The 18,770-nt window shown below is 58.8% G+C and overlaps 1 protein-coding gene and 1 long non-coding RNA gene across 4 annotated transcripts; one reads left to right on the top strand and one right to left on the bottom strand.

The window, feature by feature from the left end:
- Positions 1-1,144: 1,144 nt before the first annotated feature.
- LOC119142509 (myosin regulatory light chain 2A, cardiac muscle isoform-like) lies at positions 1,145-4,184 on the bottom strand. Of its 2 annotated transcripts, XM_037375549.1 has the most exons (5): positions 3,975-4,184; positions 2,990-3,094; positions 1,707-1,782; positions 1,576-1,624; positions 1,145-1,465 (listed from the first exon to the last, which is right to left on the bottom strand). In XM_037375549.1, the coding sequence occupies exons 1-5, from the start codon at positions 4,036-4,038 to the stop codon at positions 1,370-1,372; spliced, it is 390 nt and encodes a 129-aa protein (XP_037231446.1). In that variant the 5' UTR covers positions 4,039-4,184; the 3' UTR covers positions 1,145-1,369. The 2 variants fall into 2 exon arrangements, with proteins under 2 accessions (XP_037231446.1, XP_037231445.1); XM_037375548.1 differs by lacking the exons at positions 2,990-3,094; positions 3,975-4,184 and having other exon boundaries at positions 1,707-2,978.
- A 5,488-nt stretch (positions 4,185-9,672) lies between these two features.
- On the top strand, positions 9,673-13,242 carry LOC119142508. 2 transcript variants are annotated; one of them, XR_005102310.1, is made up of 2 exons: positions 9,673-9,825; positions 11,717-13,242. It is a non-coding gene; the product is annotated as an uncharacterized LOC119142508 (long non-coding RNA). The 2 variants fall into 2 exon arrangements; XR_005102309.1 differs by lacking the exon at positions 9,673-9,825 and adding an exon at positions 9,939-10,470.
- The last annotated feature ends 5,528 nt before the right edge of the window (positions 13,243-18,770 follow it).

The raw sequence follows: 18,770 nt of genomic DNA, 5'->3' as shown, positions 1-18,770 counted from the left end.
GGGGCTTGGTGAGGCCACGGGGGGATGCAGAGCGGGCTCGCGGGGCTTTGCCTGCTAAGCTGGGAGAAGCCGGCAGCTCTCTGCTGCCTGAAGGAAAGCTGAGCTCAGCGCTGGTCCTGGGCTGGTGGGACCAGGTGGCTGCTAGCCAGCAGCCCTGCGTGAAACAGCCTGTTTGGGTCTGGGAGCTGGGCCACGCTGGGAACCGAGGAGGCAAGGGGAGGAGAGGGCACGCGAGGGTGATGTGCAGGGGCCGGGAGGCTGGGGCAGGGGGGTCTGGGAGGGCGCGGGGGCTCCCGCCGGGCACAGCCGCACTGCGCAGACACACTAGAAACTGGAGCTTTGGCCCTATTTCTGCTGAGGGTGAAGAGAAGCGAACCAGAGAGGAGGGATCTGCAGTATGAGACAGTCAGGGCCACCGAGACAGTGACAGCTTCATCCCTGGAGAGGTGGGGGTTATTATCCCACGGAGCTGTTGATCATGCAGGAATGGGATGAAAATCCCTGGGAGCTTCCCCCAGCCCCGCCGGGAGCCTCAGGCTTCAGTGCCTTCCCAGCATCGCTCTGCCCTCGGTTGTGATTTTTCTTACCTAGTGCCACATTCTGCTTTCTGCCATGAAAATCATTTCCAAGTAAATGCATCCTCAGAGCCTGTCTGTCTGGCTGTGAATTAGCCTGGAACTGGATGGCTGGCTTGTTAGCTCATCAGAGTCTCCGGGATAACGGCAAAGAGCAACCTCAGGAGCAATGTGCTGGCTGGGGATTTTGCTCATCGCCTTGAACTGGCCGCACCCTGCAACCTGGGCCGCAGATGCCCTTTGCTCACCTTCAGCACCTCCTCTGTTCCCCTTCATCCCAGAGCTGAGTAAGCAACACCAGGTCTACAAAACACAGCCCTGCTGCAGCCTCCAGCGCTGTCTCGTGCTTCTGCCCTCCAGGGATCTCTGGGTTTGCCGAGTCCCTGGGAAGGAGCTGGCCACGCACTCCAGCTTATGAGGAAGGGATTATCACAGCTCTTGTGACTCAGCCCGTGGCTCCCGTGTGCTTCCCTGCACGGAAGGGAGAGAAGCAGGCAGGAATCCTCAGTTTGTCCCCTCTACCGGGCTGCCTGAAGAGTCTCTGTCCCCAGGGACATTCCTGGGGCAGGGGGTTCTGGGAGGGCGCGGGGGCTCCCGCCGGGCACAGCCACACTGCGCAGACACACCACGCCAGCCCAAGCACCGCTCACACCAGCGGCTGGGTTTCCTCTTGCCAAGGGCAGTTTAATGTGGATGCCATTGACGCGTTCCCCAAGGGGAGAGGTAAAGGGTCCCCCCGCCCCCCGTGCACCCCAGACAGAGGTGATCCTGCCAGCCCCAGTGCCGAGCGTGGGCTAGTCCTCTTCACCGTGCGTAATGATGTGGACAAGGTTTTTATAGTCCAGGTTGCCAGAAATGTCCGGAGGGAAGGCTGCGAACATCTGATCGACCTGCCGGGAAACTAACGGGTTGAAAAGGCAGCGCAGAAGGGCTTTGTGGCTGGGGGTCTGTCGGGGTGGAGGGCACAGGAGGCTGGCGGAGGGTGGGAAGGAGCTCGTACCTCTTCCTGGGAAAACCTCTCGCCCTGCGTCATCAGCATTTCTTTGATGCTGCAAACAAGAGCACGGTGAGCACCAGGGAGGCCTCGGTGAGGACACCCCCCTGCCCCCCGTCGAGGCACCCCTTACTCACTAGGCAGATTTCAGGCCTTTCCCCTCTGGATCGAACACCTTGAATGCATTCAGGATTGTCTCCTCCGGGTCAGCACCTGCGGGTGACATGGCCACAGCCGTTGGAGGTGGCGGTGGAGGAAGCCAGCTGCAGCCTCCTGCTTCTCCCAGCCTTTGGGGAGAAGGTGAGGGCCAGGCTGGGAAGTGGGGGGCCCACAGGAATGCTGACCCTGCAGCTGGGACCTCGACCGTGGGTGGTGGCATGTAGAGGAGCAGACATAGGGTCATGGTGTGCCCACAGAGCAGGCGGTGTCACCACCGCCCTGGCGTCCGGCAGCTATCTAATCTTTTGGGTGTATTTATAGAGCTCCAGGCACAGACTCGTGGGGCCTCGTAGCCTTCTGCAGATCTGCCGGGGGGCTGCGTGCCTTGGCTTGTGTAAGTGATACAGGGTGCAGCTGGATGGGCCCCTTGGGTCAAACCCATGCTGTAGGTAGGGCCCTTGCCAGGGTGGCACTTGGTGGCACCGTTGCTGTCAGCAGGCTCAGAGGCACTGCAAGATCTCCTGGCCCCTTTTTTCTGGAGGGACAGCAGCAGCACAGCCTGTTGGTTTTTTTAAACGGCTGTGGAAACTGAGGCATGGGGACCTGCTCCTCCCCCGCAAGCGGCTGGGGAGACATGGGATGAGATCCAGCTCTCTGCATGGGCAGCCCCAGCCCTGCCTTTGGGACTGTTGGTATGGCAGGTTGGCACGAGTTTTGGGGTGCAGGGACCTGCCTGGGGACAGCTGCTCAGGGTACATGGCGCTGAGTTTGTCCTAGCTGTGGTGCCTTGGGATGGGGAGGCGGGGGTAGTGCCCAAGGCCACGATTTGGAGGACAAAGACTGGAGCTCTTGGGGAGAGGGGTTCTTGCTGGTTATGGTCCCAACAAAGCCTCTGTCTCTGGGGGGGTCCCTGTGTTGCAACTGGGAGAAGGTGGCACTAAAGGGTGTGGGAGGGGTGGGTGAGGGAGATCATTTCACAGGTATCCCCGGGTTGTCCCTAGGTGTCACCTCTTGGCCGTGGCGTGGGAGGCATCTTTGCTCTGACCCACTCCCCAAGCTCTGCACACCGCAGCATGGCAGTCGGTGCCACCTGCCTTTCCTTGAGCAGCTCCCATCTGAGGCCTCCAAGGAGTCTCTGATGGGTCTCGCCTGGAATGGTGATGGAGATCCTGGGAGCTGGGTGGCCTCCCCACGTGGGACGGGATATTAGTGATGGTGTGGGTGCCCACCAACCCCGCCAGCTTCCCGGGTGCCCCCTCACCTTTCAGTTTCTCTCCAAACATGGTGAGGAACACAGTGAAGTTGATGGGGCCGGGTGCCTCCTTGATCATCTCATCGATCTCCTCGTTTTTCACATTCAGGCGTCCTAGGGGAGAGCAGCGTTGGGCGACTTGTGTGTCCACGTCCTGCTGCAAATTCATGCAGACCTCTGCGCTCCGCTCTACATACTGGGGGCTAGAAGACACAGCACAGGAGCCTTCCCCTGGAGGATTTTGCCCCCAGCCGAGGGAAGCGGCACAGCCCTGGGGAGCCACCTTTGATAAGGAATGGCAGTAGCAGAAGCGATGATGGGAGAATCACGTGCTGGCTGAGGGTGGGTGGGCTGGACATGTCCAGCTCTGGTTTCTCGGGCTGCAGGATCACAGCAAAGAAGGCTGCAAAGGACTGAGCTGTGCTGCTTCCCTCCTGCACGGCCCCATGGATCAGCCTCCTTCAGCCCTCCTCAGAAGCTGTTTTGGGTCAAACCCACCAGCACTGTGGTTCCCCCTGGCCCCCAGTGCCAGAAACGAACAGGACTGAATGCCTGCGTCCTCTTCCCTGAGCTTGGGGTGTCTTTGGGACTCCCCAGCCCCATCGCTGCTTCGTGCTGACCTCCACGACGGGAGAGCCAAGGTTGCAACTTCAGAGCTTCCTACAAACCCCGTCAATCCCTGTAACGCCCGTACACCCAGGGATGCTGTGGGACGGGCACAGCCAGGCAGGGAGCATTTGGCTGTGTGACCCAGGAGCTGGCTCTCTCTGGTACCTACGGGATAAACCACCCGCTGCTGCAGGAGCTGCTCCGAGTCACCCGGCGTGGGATCTCACTCCCTAACAGAACTGGGTTTGGATCAGGCAGTTTCCAGCAAAACAGGAGATCCAGTTAACTGCCGGGGCTTGGCTAAAGGGGGGCTCACAGCTGGTTTCTCACTTAGTAAGTCTAACGTTGTTGAAGCTCCTGGGGAAGGTCCTAAAAGGGGGCTCACCGAGTGCAGCAAACGTGTCTCTCAGATCTGCCTTGTTGACGAAGCCATCCCGGTTCTGATCCATGATGTTTTAAAGCTGGTGCCGGTGGCCACCCTGTCCCTGGAGTTCACGCCAAGGGGGCTTGTGGGGTTGGCCCATGTGTCCCAGTGCTGGCTGGTGGCCGGAGGCCATCTCCTCTGCCACAGACGGCTTCTGTGCCCTCAGCCACGTCCCTGCACCTCAGGCTGCCATTGCAGGGGGGCTTGGGGGCATCCTTCCCTTTCCTTGCACTCCCTCCCTGCATCCCCCTTCTGCTGGCAGCATCTTTGGGAGCTCTGGGAGGGTTTTATCCATCTCTCCTTCGTGTTCAGAAGGTTTGCATGTTTAACAGCTTGTTCCAAACAGACTTAATTTAGCATCTTTGCCTGATTGAGCTCCATTTTCACTCGGACTGCGGCAATAACCAGGAGGATCTGCCCAGCTCAGGGGTCTGGGGAAGAGCTGCCACCCACAAAACCAGGGGCTGGCTGGGCCGGGGACAAGGCAGGTCACGGGGACGAGGATGGAGAATACCCCCATCCCTGGGCTGTGGCCTGTCCCAGGGATGTGCCCCGTGCTGGGCGCGGGATGTGGCCCCAGGACGATGCAGCTGTGCTGGCCTCCCGAGCCAGAAATAGCAGCGTTATCTGCCATGCGCACGCCCAGACGCACCGTAGTCGAGATAATTTGGGCAAAGCAGTCAAAAAGGCAAATTAATTAAAGCGCATGTGCTAATTGTAGGGGGCATGTGCCTGAAAATAAGTAGCCGCGGCAGAAGCGTGGCCGGTGGGGGGACCCAGGCACCCGGGGGCACCGAGGGCTGAGGCCAGGCACAGCTCAGTGCACGCGCTGCGGGAGCTGCGGTGGGCACCGAGGGGAGGCGGAGGGGCGCTGTGCCCCCCGAGGCGGCTCAGCCTGCGCTCCTGTGCCCCCCTGCGCCCCCCTGTCCCTTAGTGTCCCGCTCGGGTGCCGCCCCAGCCCCCGCAGTGCCCCCCGTGCGCCCCCGCCCCGGCCCGCTGGGACGCGCTGCAGCGCGGCGGCCGCCGCCAGGTGGCGCCATTGTAGCGGGCGCGGTGCGGGCGCTGCCTGGTCCCCGGCGGGGCAGGGAGAGGGGAAGGGTCGGGGGAGATGGGAGGGCAGGGAGAGGGGAGGGGGCAGGGGAGATGGGAGGGCAGGGAGAGGGAGGGTGCAGGGGGAGATGGGGGGCAGGGAGAGGGAGGGTGCAGGGGGAGATGGGAGGGCAGGGAGAGGGGAGGGTGCAGGGGGAGTGAGGGGAGGGCAGGGAGAGGGGAGGGGGCAGGGGGAGATGGGGGAGCAGGGAGAGGGGAGGGGGCAAAGGGGAGATGGGATGGCAGGGGGAGGGGAGGGGGCAGGGGAGATGGGAGGGCAGGGAGAGGGGAGGGGTCGGGGGAGATGGGAGGGCAGGGAGAGGGGAGGGGGAGGGGGAGAGGGCAGGGCAGGGAGAGGGGAGGGGGCAGGGGGAGATGGGGGAGCAGGGAGAGGGGAGGGGGCAGGGGGAGAGAGGGCAGGGCAGGGAGAGGTGATGGGGCAAGGGGAGAGGGAGGGCAGGGAGAGGGGAAATGAGAAGGCAGGGAGAGGGGAGGGGAGAAGGCAGGGAAGGGAGAAAGCAGGGAGAGGGGTGAGGGCAGGAAGAAATTTGGGGAGAGGGGCAGGGAGAAAGGGGCAGGGGGAGAGGACAGTGTGGGGGGCGAGGGCAGGGAGAGGGGCAGGGGAAGAGGGATGAGGGGAGAGGGCAGGGAATGGGAGGGACAGAAGGGAAAGGAGCAGAAGGGGGAGGTGCAGGGAGGAGCGAGACAGGGAGAAGGGTAGGAGGGAGAGGGCAGGCTGCCATGAAGTTACAGCAGCCGCGGTGATGGGCTGCCGTGCTGTGCAACACTTCAAACCATTTGGGAGAGCACGGCACAGAGGCTGGAACAGCTGGTGCCCCGCTACGGAGCATGGCTCCTGCCTCCCTGGGCCAGGCAGAGCCGGGCATCGCTGGCATCGCTGGGCTGACCCTGGCCTCTCGGCTGCAGGAGGCAGAGACCCTGCTGCAGGGGGCACGGGGTAGGCAGGGGAGCCCCTGCCAGGGTCTTCCAGACCCCAGGACCCAGCTCCGCTTGGTGACAGCTGACAGGGCCATGCTGCTTCATGGGATGGGAGCAGGGCTCCGGCAGTGGCCCTCTGGGTCCCCATGAGGGTCTTTCTGCTCTGTGCCCCGGGCTGAAGCTGGGCCCCAGCTCCTGGCCAGCCCCAGGACCTGATGGCGCTGCTGTCCCTTGGTGTGGCGCCTGCCATCCCCCTGCCCATCCTTGGGATAAGGCTCACCGTCACCGTCACCGCTGGCCCGTCACCGCTGGCCTGCGCCAGCATCACCCCTCGGCCACCTACCGGGGCCAGATCACCGCACAAAGGACCTACCATGTGGATCGCAGATGTCAGGAAGGAGAGAATAAATGCCTGAAATGGGAGTATGCTGAAATCCTTTTCTTTTTTTTTGTTTAAAGTACACAGAAAAGCCCCTTCCATATTTTAATGAAAAGCCTTTCAGAAGAGGAGGCAAGAGGCTGCCATTTACAACGGGCTATTGTCAGGCGCACAAAGCAAACCCTTCTGGAGACAAACTGATTTATTAACCCGCACCTCGCAGCCCTCCCCCGGGCGGGCGAGCCCTTAGGGGCGGTGGGCGGTGGGGCCGGGCTCCCCCTGCTCCCCCGGGGTTCCCCGGGGTCCAGAGGGACGCTGCCCAAGGGGACACGGGGACACAGGGGGAGCAGGGATGGAGGGTGCTGCCCTGCACCTCTCCATCCCTCTGTGTGGCACAGGGCACAGCCCCTCTCCTCTTCCTTACGGCTCCCATCGATTTAATAGTGATTTGGCCAAACAGAAACATTCCTCCAAAGCCCACAATTTAATTTGCTCACCAAAGATGCCGTTAGATCTATTTCTGACTTACGAGCAGGCTCCCCTGTTCCCTCAGCAGCAGAGTGGGGCAGTGATGTATGGGCATAAGATCAGCTTTGTGGGTGCGGGGAGAAGGTCCCCTTGGTGCGACCTGTCTCTGATGGTGCCCAACAGCAGATACCTGGAACATCTTGGTCATGAACAGATTGAGCCATCCCCAAGGGGAGGACACCTTGACACCTTGGCATCAAACAGCAGAAACCAACTCTCACCTCAGCTAAGAGCATCCATCCCACCTGGGTTTATTGACCCACCTGTAACCACCCACCACCACCACCACCACCAGCACCAGCACCACCAGCACCACCCCCCAACCCCAACCCCAAGCCCAAGCCCAAGCCCAAGACCAAGCCCAAGACCAAGCCCCACCCCCCCACCCCCCACCCCGCCCTGTGCAGGGCCCTGAGAGAGGGATGGAGGGATGGAAATGAATTCCCCTGGAGGGATCCCCGCCTTGCACAGCTGGTGCTCTCACTGCTGGCTAATTGCAGCCTCATTAAGCCAAAGGTGAGACACTTGCCTGGCACCACCAGCAGACCCAACCTCATTACAAATCTCAGTGCCTTCCAGGGGGCTCAGGTTTTCTGGTTTTTGTGGTTGTGGGGGCTGAGAGAGGATCTATTTATTTCCAGAGCAAAGCTGGGTGCTTGACTTGGGTGCACTCCAGCAGGGACAGTGCAGAGGCTGGTGATGGTTGGGGTCTTGGTGCATCCATGGAGTTTGCTGTTGATGCCAGTGGTGCTGAGGTTTCAGCTGAGTGTTTGCAACTGCGTTGGGCTTCACCAGTTCCAGGCGGGCCGGGTGCTTTTGTTGCTGCACTGTGAGCAGGACCTGCCGCGGGAGCCCACTTCTCCAGCCAGCTCTGGAGGTGGGGAAGGAGCTGGAGCGGGGGTCTTGGGAGTGTCCAGGCTCTCTCTAACACAAGCTGTCTTGGCTCTTGCAAATCCTTTCTTTGAACTTTGATTTTCTGTTCACTCGTTCTTCTGCCTGAGGCGTTTTGCAATTGTGGGATTGTGAGCAGCTCTGAGTTTCTCTGACTGGAAGAGATGAGAAAGAAGAGATCATTTCCTAGCCGCTTGTGCTACAGCGTGGTACCAAGGTCACTTTGGGTGTCTGCCTTACCCTTTTGGACAGTTTTCCTGGTGCCGGTGAGCTTCAGATGGCGAGAAGGGAAGGAGCAGACCTGTCAGAAGCACCCGCAGAGCCGGGTGCGGTTTGAAGGCTACTCCTCTTCTTCAGTATCTTCTGAACTCCAGCTATACTTTTTATTGGAATTCCAAGGGTTCTGCAAAATGCAAGTAACGTCAGCAGGATGATACCTGAGCTGCCAGGTGGGGCCAAGCCCCGGGATGGGGGGGATGCTGTTCTCTCCCCAGCCATGTGCAGGGAGAGGCTCCAGTGCCACAAGAGCCACGGCAGTGAGAGGAGCCAAGAGCTTTGGGGCTGGGATGGTGGAAGACCCCGAGTGACAGCTGCAGGAGTGCTTGTCCTGGCTTTGCTGGCATCCATGTGCACGGGTAGTGGAGGCTGCCGGGATGGCTGACCATCTTCCTCCAGCCCCTCCAACTCCTCCACTGGGATCTCCGCCGTGGCAAGCGGTGACGGGTAAGATGGGAGGAGCAGCACGCTGGTGAGCCAGGGGGCTACTGCGTGCTGCCCTCAGCCTCCCCGCAGCTTCAGAGGCAAAGCAGTGCCCGGGGCTGGTGAGCCTGGGCCAACGCTGCAAGGCTGCATCCCCCTCCATGGGGGGGTGGGGGGTGGGCAGCTTGCCCCACGCTGGGCCTTGGGGACCAGAGAAGGGCTGTGGGTTTGTGTCACCACCTGGCAGGAGCCCTGGGCTCTTCCATGCGCAGAGGCGTGCACGTGTCTGCACAACAGCTTGGGGTGTTACCTGCTCCTTAGCAGGAATATTAAAACGCTGCACTTGCTTGGTCTGCAAATACCCGCTGCAAAACGTACCCGAAGGGGCAGCTCAGCCCTTCTCCGCTGAAAAGCGAGTCACGGCCGGTGATGCTGGGGTCCCTCTGGTGCAAGCACGGCGGGAGGTGGGTGGGGTGGGGTGGCTGCTTGCCCCTGGGCAAAGGGAATTAACACTCAAAGCTCAATTAACATTGCATAGTTGGTTTGACAGGCTGTGGGGCAGAGGTGGGAAGTTATTCGGGTTGTTTTGGGGTAGGAAAGCCACGGGGGTATTTCTTGGCCAGGTTTTGGTAGTGCCCAGGCGCTGCTGGCTGCTCTCCGATGAAGTTGGTCAAATTCTTCCGTGCCCAGGCACGTTAATTTAAAAACAGAGCCCGAACGTGGCCTGGACGTTGGGATTTTTCCTGGAGCGCGTTTGCTGGAGCAACTCCCACCAGGGTCAAAGGTGCTGGATGTGTCAGGTTAAGGGAGGGCAAGAGAAAAACCCAGCCCCCGCTGAAAAAGTTTGACGGGTGGCTGCTGGGTGGCCGTTTCCCACCTTCCTGCGGCACTGGGTGTCACGGAGCCAATTGCGGCTGGGAAAGACCTTGGAGACCCTCAAGCCCAACCGCTGAGCCGGGTTCTTAAAGCGCTGCTTTAAGAAAATACTGATTTATTGGGGGGGGGGCGGGGGGGGGGGGGATCGTTGCGCCGAGGTGCTGCGCCCCTTCCCCGGCGAGGTCCGGCGGGATCCCGGAGCCGGGGGGGGGAGTGTTCCGGTGCCGGGGAGGGGGGCGGCCCGTCCCTCCCCGCGGGGCGCGGCGGCGGGCGCTGCGCTGCGCTGCGCTGTGCTGCGCTCCCCTCCGCGCCGCTCCGCGCCCCTCCGCGCCGCCGGGCTCCCCCAAGATGGCCGCCGACGTGGGATCGATGTTTCGGTACCGGACGCGGTTTGATGTCCGCCGGCTCCAGGTTGGTGGCGGCGGCGGCGGCCGCGGGGCTGGCGGCGGGGGGGGGATCCGGGCGGCCGCCCCCCCCCGCCCGCTCCCGCCCTCCCTCCGCCCGCCCTTCCCCATCGATAGGTATCAGAAATTGATCCCCGCCGCCGCCGCTCTTTGTTCGGCGCCGCCCGGGAGCATGGAGCAGCGCTAGCGGCGATGGAGCCGCCCGGCCCCCGCCCCGCCGCCCCCGAGGTGACAGCGGGGCCGGGGGGGCGGCCGCCGCTCCGCCCCGGCGGGAGGGAGGGAAGTTGCGCGGGATGAAGTTGCGGGGAGCGCGGCCCCCCGCGCCGCTCCGCCAAGTTTGTGGCGGTGCCCGCCCGCGGAGCGCAGCCGCAGGTGCCCGCGGGCCGCCAAGTGTCCCCGCCGCCTGTCGCCCCCCCGCCGCGGCGGGGCCGGCCCGCTCCCCGCTGCCCGGGGCCGGCGGGGGCGCGGTAGCCCGGGGCGGGCGGAGCGGCGCCGGCCGGAGCCCCGCCGCGCTGCCATTGTTACCGCGGGCCGGGGCCGGCCGGCGGCGTGCGGGACCGGGGCGGGCTGCGGCGCGGGGGCGGGGGGCGCCTTTGTGGCGCTGGGCAGGTCCCGGCCGCCGTGCCCCGCCGTGGTGCCCTCGGCGGTAACGGTAAGTCCTTTGTTAACGCGGGCGGGGGGAGGCTGGTCGGGGGGTGCTGGCAGCCCGTGACCTTAAATAGGCACCGCGGTCGCGGGGAGGCGGCTAATTAACACAATAGCTCGCCCAGCGTCATGGGATGAAACCCAGCCTGGCTCTACTACAGAAGCCGAAAGGCTGGTTGACACGGACATGAAATGGGTTCATCCCTGTAGGATATTACGGAGTTTAAGACGTAGCACGCTTCGTAGGGGAGTAAACAAATGGGAGTGCGATTTCTGGGGCTCCGGTGCTGCAGCAACAGTTCCAGCCTTTCATACATTTTGGCTTTGAAGCGGATCCCGTGCCGCATCTGTGCTAGGCGACCCGAAAAGTACCGCAGGTAGCGCGGCCGGCCGGCTGGCCACGACTGCTCAGCTCGGGCATTGTGGCTGGGCAGGATTAGGGCGCTCGGCGCCGGGGCTGGGCAGCGTTCCCCGCTACGGCACGCTGGGGACCTGCGGGTGCGCGCAGACCGTTATGGAAAGGCAAAACGCTGGCGGCTACTTTTCCGTGGGTCTGTGGCAGGGGGAACTTTGCCGGCGGGGCCGGGCGGTGGGCAGCCCTCCATCCCGGGGGGGGGGGTGGGGGTCGGTGGGCAGGCTCCGTCCCTGCCGTTCTGCTGGACCAGGTGGCTGTGGCTGGGTGCAGAGCGGGAGAGGGAGCGGTGGGGATTGACTTCTGGGCAGGCTTCGTCGCCTCGCCGGGATGATGGTGGGAAAGGTGACCTTGTGCCAGCTTGGCCTAATGCCCTCTACTTAAAAAAAAATAAATAAAAAAAATGGGGGGGGGGGAAACGAATTAAAAAAGAGGAAACAATCCATTCATATTTTCCAAGGAGTTTTTCCTTATTTTTCTTTCCTCCTTTTTTTTTTTTTTTCTCCTTCCTTATTAATGCATGTGTCTAAGCAGCTCTGCTGGCCTGGGGCTGGCTGGGAAAGGCAGAGTTTGAGCAACCCTGATGAATTGGTAGGCATATATGAAACATGTAGATAATGTGCTACTCGGCAGCACTTTGATTGAAACGACTTGTTTGCTGATGATATTCAGTGGTGTGACTGAAACTCGCCTCCCAGGGTGGAGACAGTCTCAGGCACTGAAACAGGCTGGACGTGTATTTTTAGTAAAGTAGTATTTTCAGCTCAGGATTTGAATTTTGTGGCGATTTCCTCATCCCTCTCTGAGTCACACCCCAAGTCCTTTCTGTTGTTTATTGCAGATGTTGAATGCTACAATCATCCGGGAGTTAAGTGCTTGTTTTTTGGAGGAAGAAGCTAATATTCCTTAACGTGGTTTCTTGCCTCAGCCTGCAGGCAAGGATTTAAGCCAGAAACACCGTCAATCGAGTTTGCCCTGCCAGCATCAACTCACCTTGGAGGTGTCAGCCCTGCAACGGTGCTTAACTCACGATGCGCCTCCCCAGCTGGATGCTGGCACCCGTCAGGGCTGCATCCTAAAAGCTGGTACCCTGGGGTTTCCCTCCTTGCCTTTACACTTTACACAGATTTCCAAACTCTGCACCAGTCAACAGACATTCAGAGCACCGAGGAGCTTCAACACAGGGATGGAGCAGGGGTCTGTGGGCTGCCGGCACACCGGGCTTGTGCCACAGTGCCAAAAGGGAGCAATGCTGTTGTGGTTTCCTATTTGCCTTCTCTACTCTGTGCCGGGGCAGACTTGTGTCCCCTGGCAGGACCACCTGTGTCCGGGGAGGATGCTCGCTGCCGGAGCAGAGGAGCTGCTGGAAAATCTCTCTTGGAAGCCCAGCAGTACCAGTTTACTGCAGGCAGAGGAGAGCAGGCTGAGCCCTCACCATTAAGCAACACGCTCTTCCCGCTGCGGTGCGTCCGTGCTTAACTTGCCATCGGTCAGAGAAAGACAACACACGTGGGGACGAGTGTGTGTGGCAATGCGGGGCCTTCCCAAAGCGTCGGCTCTTGCGCTGGACTGGAGCGGCAGATCTGGAGAGGGCCAGACGGGCTGTCGGGAGCACTGAGCATCAGACACCGTGTGGCCTCTGGAGCTTCAGGGCTGGGTTGCTTCTCCCTGGGGGGTGCATCCCAGGACGTAAAGCCCCCATTCCTGAAGCATGGGTGTCCACAGTCCTCCTGGCGTGCCCGGGGTGAGAGCAGCAGGGATACAGGGACTGTCTGGCAGCAGGGCCATCCCTGCACGGTGCTGACTGCTGGTTGCATCGTCTCACTCAGCCCCAGCTTTGGGGACACCAGTTTTTGCCAGAGAAATGGGTGGGACTCCCTGCAGAGCCCAGCTGGGCAAAGGTGCCTGGGTGCTGTCCCTTCCCACCTCCTCCTGGGGACTTCAGAGCCCGTTGGGCCATTTTGCAACCCAGCAGAGGATTTCCCGCTGGCGAGGGCTACGCCTGCCCTCTGAGAGCAGTGTGTCCAGCTACGTCCTTTCCTCCTCCTGCAGGAGCAAGAAATTGGACAATGAAAATGGAGCTGATTGCTTGAGAGACGGCACGGCGGCCTGGGGCCAGGGGATGGCACAGCGCAGCATTTTAAAACTGCAGGTAAGTGCCCAGTGGGATATTTTGCCAGCTCAGAAGGAGGTGGGAGAAGGCTCTGCGCTGCGCCGGGGAATACGCTGCACAGGCGGGTTTCGAGAAGCAGCACAGGTTGAGCTGGTAAATTATGAAATGCCACACTTGAGGTCTGTTATATAATGTCCCTTTACAGAACCTGGGAGCTAAATATAAAAGAGACTTACGTTTGGGGCTGGTGTAAAGCGATGCTCCAGAATGGGGTTGTGTGGGAAGGAGCGCTCTGCAGCGCTGCGAGAAGCGGAAAGGCTTTCGAGACCCTGGTTTCACTCCCAGCTTCCATAGCTTGTTTTCTCTGCAACCTTGCGAAAAGCATTTACTCCCTGGGTCTCAGTTTCCCTCCCTTTAAATCAGGAACAGTAAAACCTCCATTTCCTTGCAGCTGCATTGTCAAGATTAATTCATGTTTGCAAAGTGACCTGAGAATCTATAGAAAGCCCAACAGTACATCATTATCCCGATCTAATCTTGGCATATAATATCAGCGGGCCAAGTTCCCCTCCCACACTGGAGGAGAAGGGGTTGTGCCAGCGTAGGTGAGGGGAAAATTCCAGCTGAGACCATTTTGTTTTCTTTGAGGAAATTCCCCTCTTGGTTAGCTCTGAACAGAAGGATCAGCTCCCACACAAATCGGCTCATGCCGAAGTGCAGAGGGGTTAATGGCACTTTTGGATGGCTCGTCCTGCCTCTCCAGGATGCTGATGGTGATGCTGAGCTCCCGCAGGACCTGCTGCTGCCTCGCTGGCTCCTGCTGCTCCCAGGTGACAAGGCTGGGAGCATCTCCCATGGGAAATGCAAGCAGGAGCAGAGCAAAATGCCCTAAGTGCCAGGATCCAGCCTGCTTGGCAGTGATCTGGGGCTGTTTCACACTCCCTCAGCTCCTGCCCTCTTCCGCTGTATTTCCACCACTGAGCCCAGCGTGGCCCCCAGCATCCTGCTTTGCTCGGAGGATGCTCCCTCCTGTCCCTGTTCTCCATGAAATGCTGGGAACAGCCTGGCCTACCTTCCTTCTTCCTCTCTGCATGCAGAGAGAAGACCGCAGATGCTGGACGGTCACAGGGGAGATAGACTGGTTTTCAGGTCAGGTGTGACTGTTGGATTTGGGGGCTCAAGGAAGCCAGGCGCAGACTGAAGGAGAGCTAAAGCACGGGATGTCAGAGGAAAGCCTGGCGAGGGTGAGCAGGGGATGGTGCTGCCACAGCCTAGTTCCTGCAGTGATGGAGGGATGCAGAGATGGAACTAGGATCAGCCTCGTTCAGCTTCTCTGCCAGCGCAGAGACACCAAGGGGCAGCTAACAGAGGGCCTGCCCCAGCCCGCAGGACCGGGGAGCAGCTCACCTGAGCTCACAGCGCTGCTCATTTCCCCCCGGAGGTGGCTGACATCCCATTCATGGGTTACCTGCAGACGGGAGAGCGAGAGACTGCTCCATCCCTTGTCTTTTGCTGGGACAGGGATGATGCAGAGCATCGTGGTCCCTGAGCGGAGGCTGAAATGGGGGTGTAGGAGCCCCAGGAAGCCTTGTCACCCCCCTTGCAGCCCTCCCCGCTGTGCAGTGCCCATTGGGAGCCGCATTTCACAGCCCGTGTCTGGCTGCATGGCTGGGACCTGGCCAAAGTGGATGCGCGGCCCCTCCAGGTACGATGTGTGGTTTCTTAAAACCACCTGATCAGCCAGGCCTGATCCTGCACCTGTGAAACCCATCCGAATTGCTGGAAAAAAAATGTTTTCTGACAGGATGGAGATTTGCAGGGGTGTTGCCAAGCAACTGGCTCAGCTCTGCTGCCTCCTGCTCCTCTCCTCCTCCTGAAGAGTGGGATGCAGCCATCCCCTGCCTGCTCTGCATCCCTCTGCCCTGCCTGGCCAGGGCAGCCTGCCTCTGCCTGCCTGGGGAGGTACCACTGGGGAAGGCAAGGACCACTGGTGCGCCGGGGTGCTGCTGGCCGGTGGGTGTGAGCGCTGCTGCACGCCCAACCCATGGCAAATCTCCATCAGCAGCAGGGTTAGAAACAGGCTCTCTCTTCCAGCCCTTCTCTGAGCTGTGCAGCTTCCCTTTGAACTAGTCCCAGGAATGTGTGCTGACACACCGAGCAAAACGCTCAGGAGGACTCATTATAACCCGACTTTGATTAGTGCCACCTCTGCATTTCTTTGGGAGTTGCTTCGCATTTACCCTAAGAGAAGTTGGCAGCCCGAACCCTTGGGATCTTCTTTTCTAAAGCTTTAATTTAAATCAACTCTTGGGCAATAAACTGCCGGTTACAAAACTCAGCTGATGTCCCTTGTAAGGCCTTGGACCTGCAGCCAGGGCCATGAAGCAACGGCTGGCAGGAGGGGAGGCAACTGATAGCTGCGATCTTGCAAAAGATCAGTTGCTGAGTGAGTGGCAATAAAGAGCAAATCCAGCCAGCTTGTAGAAATGGCAAATGGGCCAGACTGCTGAGAACAATCTGTTCCTTCTCTAGAGAAGGGCTGTGGTGCTGGCGATGGGCTGGGCAAGGGGCTATTCTCAGTGTGAGCTGCTCTGAAATTCTGCTTCAGAAAAACGGCAGGGCCGAGACAGGCTAATTACCAGGAGACATGTCCTAAATCAAATAAAAAGGCTGCAAGTGGCTTTGCCAGGCTGACTCTTCACCAGGGAGGTTGTGCTGAAGGAGCCCTGCTCTGCCTCGTCCCACAGACCCGCTCGCTGCTGTGTCCAAAGCTTTCTGCTCCAGCAGCACAGCTGCCAGGCTGATGCTGGGGCAGGGAAACCCTGCTGATCCACCTCAGGTCATCCGCCGGCCTTTGACTGTGCACTTTACTGTCTCGTTCCATCACCTACTTAATCGGGCATTAACGTCACAGAAGGAGAGCAGTTGGTGCACCCAGTTTCTTGCCCAGTGCTGCAATTGCTGTTGGAAGGGGATGCCCCAGAGTGCCCAAACCTCTCCCATCAAGGCAAACACCGGGGCGACAGAAAGGTCTGGGACTGTCTATATCAGCATCGTGCTGGGCTGGACCTGGGTGTGCGCTTCCTCCAGGCAGATTTCTTTCGCTTGTCCTGCTTTCCTTGGGGCTTGTGGGCTCCCCCAGGATGCTTGCCTCCTGCGCCCAACCCAGAGATCAAGTGGCCTTCATTTGATTTGGAAAAGAAGAGTAAAAGGAGATAAAGTGAATAGAGATGGTACAGAACACCCATACAGCAGTTGAATTAATTGCCTTTAAATGTTAATTCAAATAGTTTCCCTGAGTGATACATAGGCAATCCTCAGTTGCTTTAAGCCACTTGTGGAGCGTGTTCCACTAATCAGGTTGTTCTTAGCCCCGATCAAGAGCATTGCACGGGATGGTCATCAGGAATGATTAATTGGAAACAGCTCTTCTAAAACAGGCTGTACCTGCTGTGCTCTCCCATGCTGCCCAGCTCTGCCCAGAGCTGACACGGAGCCGTTGGGGTCTGTGGGAAGGGGCTTTACCTTCCCCGACTCCCCCTGTGATGTGCGCTGTCTACATGACAAATCAGTCTTCCCACCCCTTCTCCCAGCGCTCTCCAGCTGATCCGGCACGGGGGGCTTCCCAGCACAGCATCTAGATTTGCCAACAGACTTCCGGGGAAAGAATGGGATCTGGGAGGGCACAGCGGGGATTTATTAGCTTGGCTTCGCCATAGCCCAAGTGCCCTGCCGGACTTTTAGGCCTGTTGCATGGCACATCCCACGCCTGAGCAAAACCCCTGCCTCCTGCTTGGGTTTGATGCTGTAAATGGCCGTGTCCCCTCCAAATCTGCTGAGGGAACGCCAGGCCCTGCTAAGAGCATTACTTTGTGGCAGTTTTGCTTACATCACAGGCAAAACCCCCCACGTCCAACAGAGGAGCCCCGTTCCTGGCCAGGCAAGACCCCGCGTGACAGCAGCTTCTGCCGCGGCTTTTTGTCATGAGTCCGTTCTCTTCTCTTGCTTTAGCTAAAATCTTCCCACAGGACAGGAGTGCTTGCTGTGTGCCAGGTTTGACCTGAGGGCCAGTGAAATTTTCAGAGTTCTTTCTTGCTTCAGGCAGTGGCGCATCCTCAAGCTATTTTGCTTCTGTGTTTTCCCACCCGTGGCGGCAGCTTTGGAGCAGTAACTCAGCACGGTGTACCTGCCGCAGTCGGAGGCAGTCTCTAAGTTAGCACAGAGAGGGGAAGGAAATCCATGTTATTAGGCTCCACTGGAGGGGCTGAACCTGCAGTGGGAAGAAGTTTTGCTTTCCAAAGTCAAGGGTGGGAAACTGCTCCTAAAAGGACACCTTTAAAAAATAGCGAGTTCTAATGCCACAAAGGAGTCAGTTCACTGCTGGCAATCACATTTTGCTTGGTGTTAGCAATTCAGAAGAAGCCCATCTGCAGGAAATTACCATGACCAATTTCCTCTTTGGAATTACAGCTGTAACTCCTTTTCACTGTAAGGAGGAGGCAACCAACATCCTCCTCTCCCCCTCACTTAATGCCAATTACTCTTAAACTTGAAGCAGGTACCCATACAGAGCCACCTCTACCCCATCCTGCTGCCCAGAGGCCGTCGCTGCTGCACTTGCAGGGTCGGGAAAAACACCCTGGAGGTGAAAACCAGCTACTTCTGTGCTATTTGTCATCTCTAACGATGGATAGGCACTGTTTATTTCACACTGTAAACTTCAGTGTGAGGAGGCTGTTCTGCTGCATGGTTGTAGAGTGTCGGATATTTGGCTCTGATTTTGTTGAGGTTTAAAGTGTTAAATCAGGTAAATAGCATCAGATGTTTGCAGTGTTGTTTCAGATGCCGGGTGTGAAAGCCTTCTCTCCTGGAAGGGTGTGTGCCGAGGAAGGGCAGGCGAGAAGAAGTGATACTGTGCAGGGAGAGAACGACTCAGCGTGTGACGACTAGATGGCGTGTATTTTGAAAGAAACATTTTCTCTAAGAAACACGTGGAGCAAAACATGCCAGCTCCAAAAGCTGCAGGTCTGCAGCTCTCAATGTGTTTGCAATTTTTAGGACCAAAATTGGTCTTGCCCATTGCAGGCTGGTGTGGTTCATGTAGATATTAAGACAGCCATTCACAGAGGAAAGAAGGAAAAACCTGAGTAGAAAATGTGCTCCTGGGAGGCCATTCACAAGCCAAGCCTTGGTAAGGTGGCACCACGAGGCCAAGGTATCACTCCAGGTCCATGGGACGATGCTTAGCAGAGATGGACCTAGCGTGTGACTGAATTCAGGACCTCTTCTGCGAGGTTTTGCCATCATGCTGCTGCTTGAGAAGACCTTACTCCATCACCAGCTGCCTTAGTGCTTGTCAGCACCTTCCTGCTCCTCCCAGCGCTGCTGCTGGTGCTGGCGGGAGTTTGATTCTGATTTAATCCAGGATTTTAGAGGAGGGAAAAAATAAAGTTTTGACAGTTCCGTATATAGTCCTCTGACTCACAGATTTCACGTGTCAAACGCTGAAGACGGGTTAAGTAGAACTAAGTTCTGGATTTGTTATAAATAGGCATTAAGTAACATGAGTGTATTACATTTGCATGAAAATATGGGCCTGATCCTCTAGCTTACCCCAGAGATGTTCTGTGACATCGATGGGACGCTCCAGGTTGGTGAGCGGAGATCGGAGCCAGCCCAGCTCTGGCCGTTCCCTGCAGCCTCTATTAAACTGGACCCAGTGAAAAAGCGACGTTGTTGCTGAAATTAGGAAGGATATGCGCTGCTTGCACAGACAGATTAA

This window comes from Falco rusticolus, chromosome 1, assembly GCF_015220075.1.
Source record: "Falco rusticolus isolate bFalRus1 chromosome 1, bFalRus1.pri, whole genome shotgun sequence".
Classification (NCBI taxonomy): Eukaryota; Metazoa; Chordata; class Aves; order Falconiformes; family Falconidae; genus Falco; species Falco rusticolus.
Note: the sequence above shows the minus strand (reverse complement) of the source record. Positions and strands in the feature narration are given on the sequence as shown.

Coding starts and splice junctions, on each gene's coding strand:
- LOC119142509 (XM_037375548.1), bottom strand. CDS start 1,972: ATGACCCTATGTCTGCTCCTCTACATGCCACCACCCACGGTCGAGGTC. Junction 1,625..1,706: donor AAAGGCCTGAAATCTGCCTA/GTGAGTAAGGGG, acceptor TCTTGTTTGCAG/CATCAAAGAAATGCTGATGA. Junction 1,466..1,575: donor AGAGGTTTTCCCAGGAAGAG/GTACGAGCTCCT, acceptor GTTTCCCGGCAG/GTCGATCAGATGTTCGCAGC.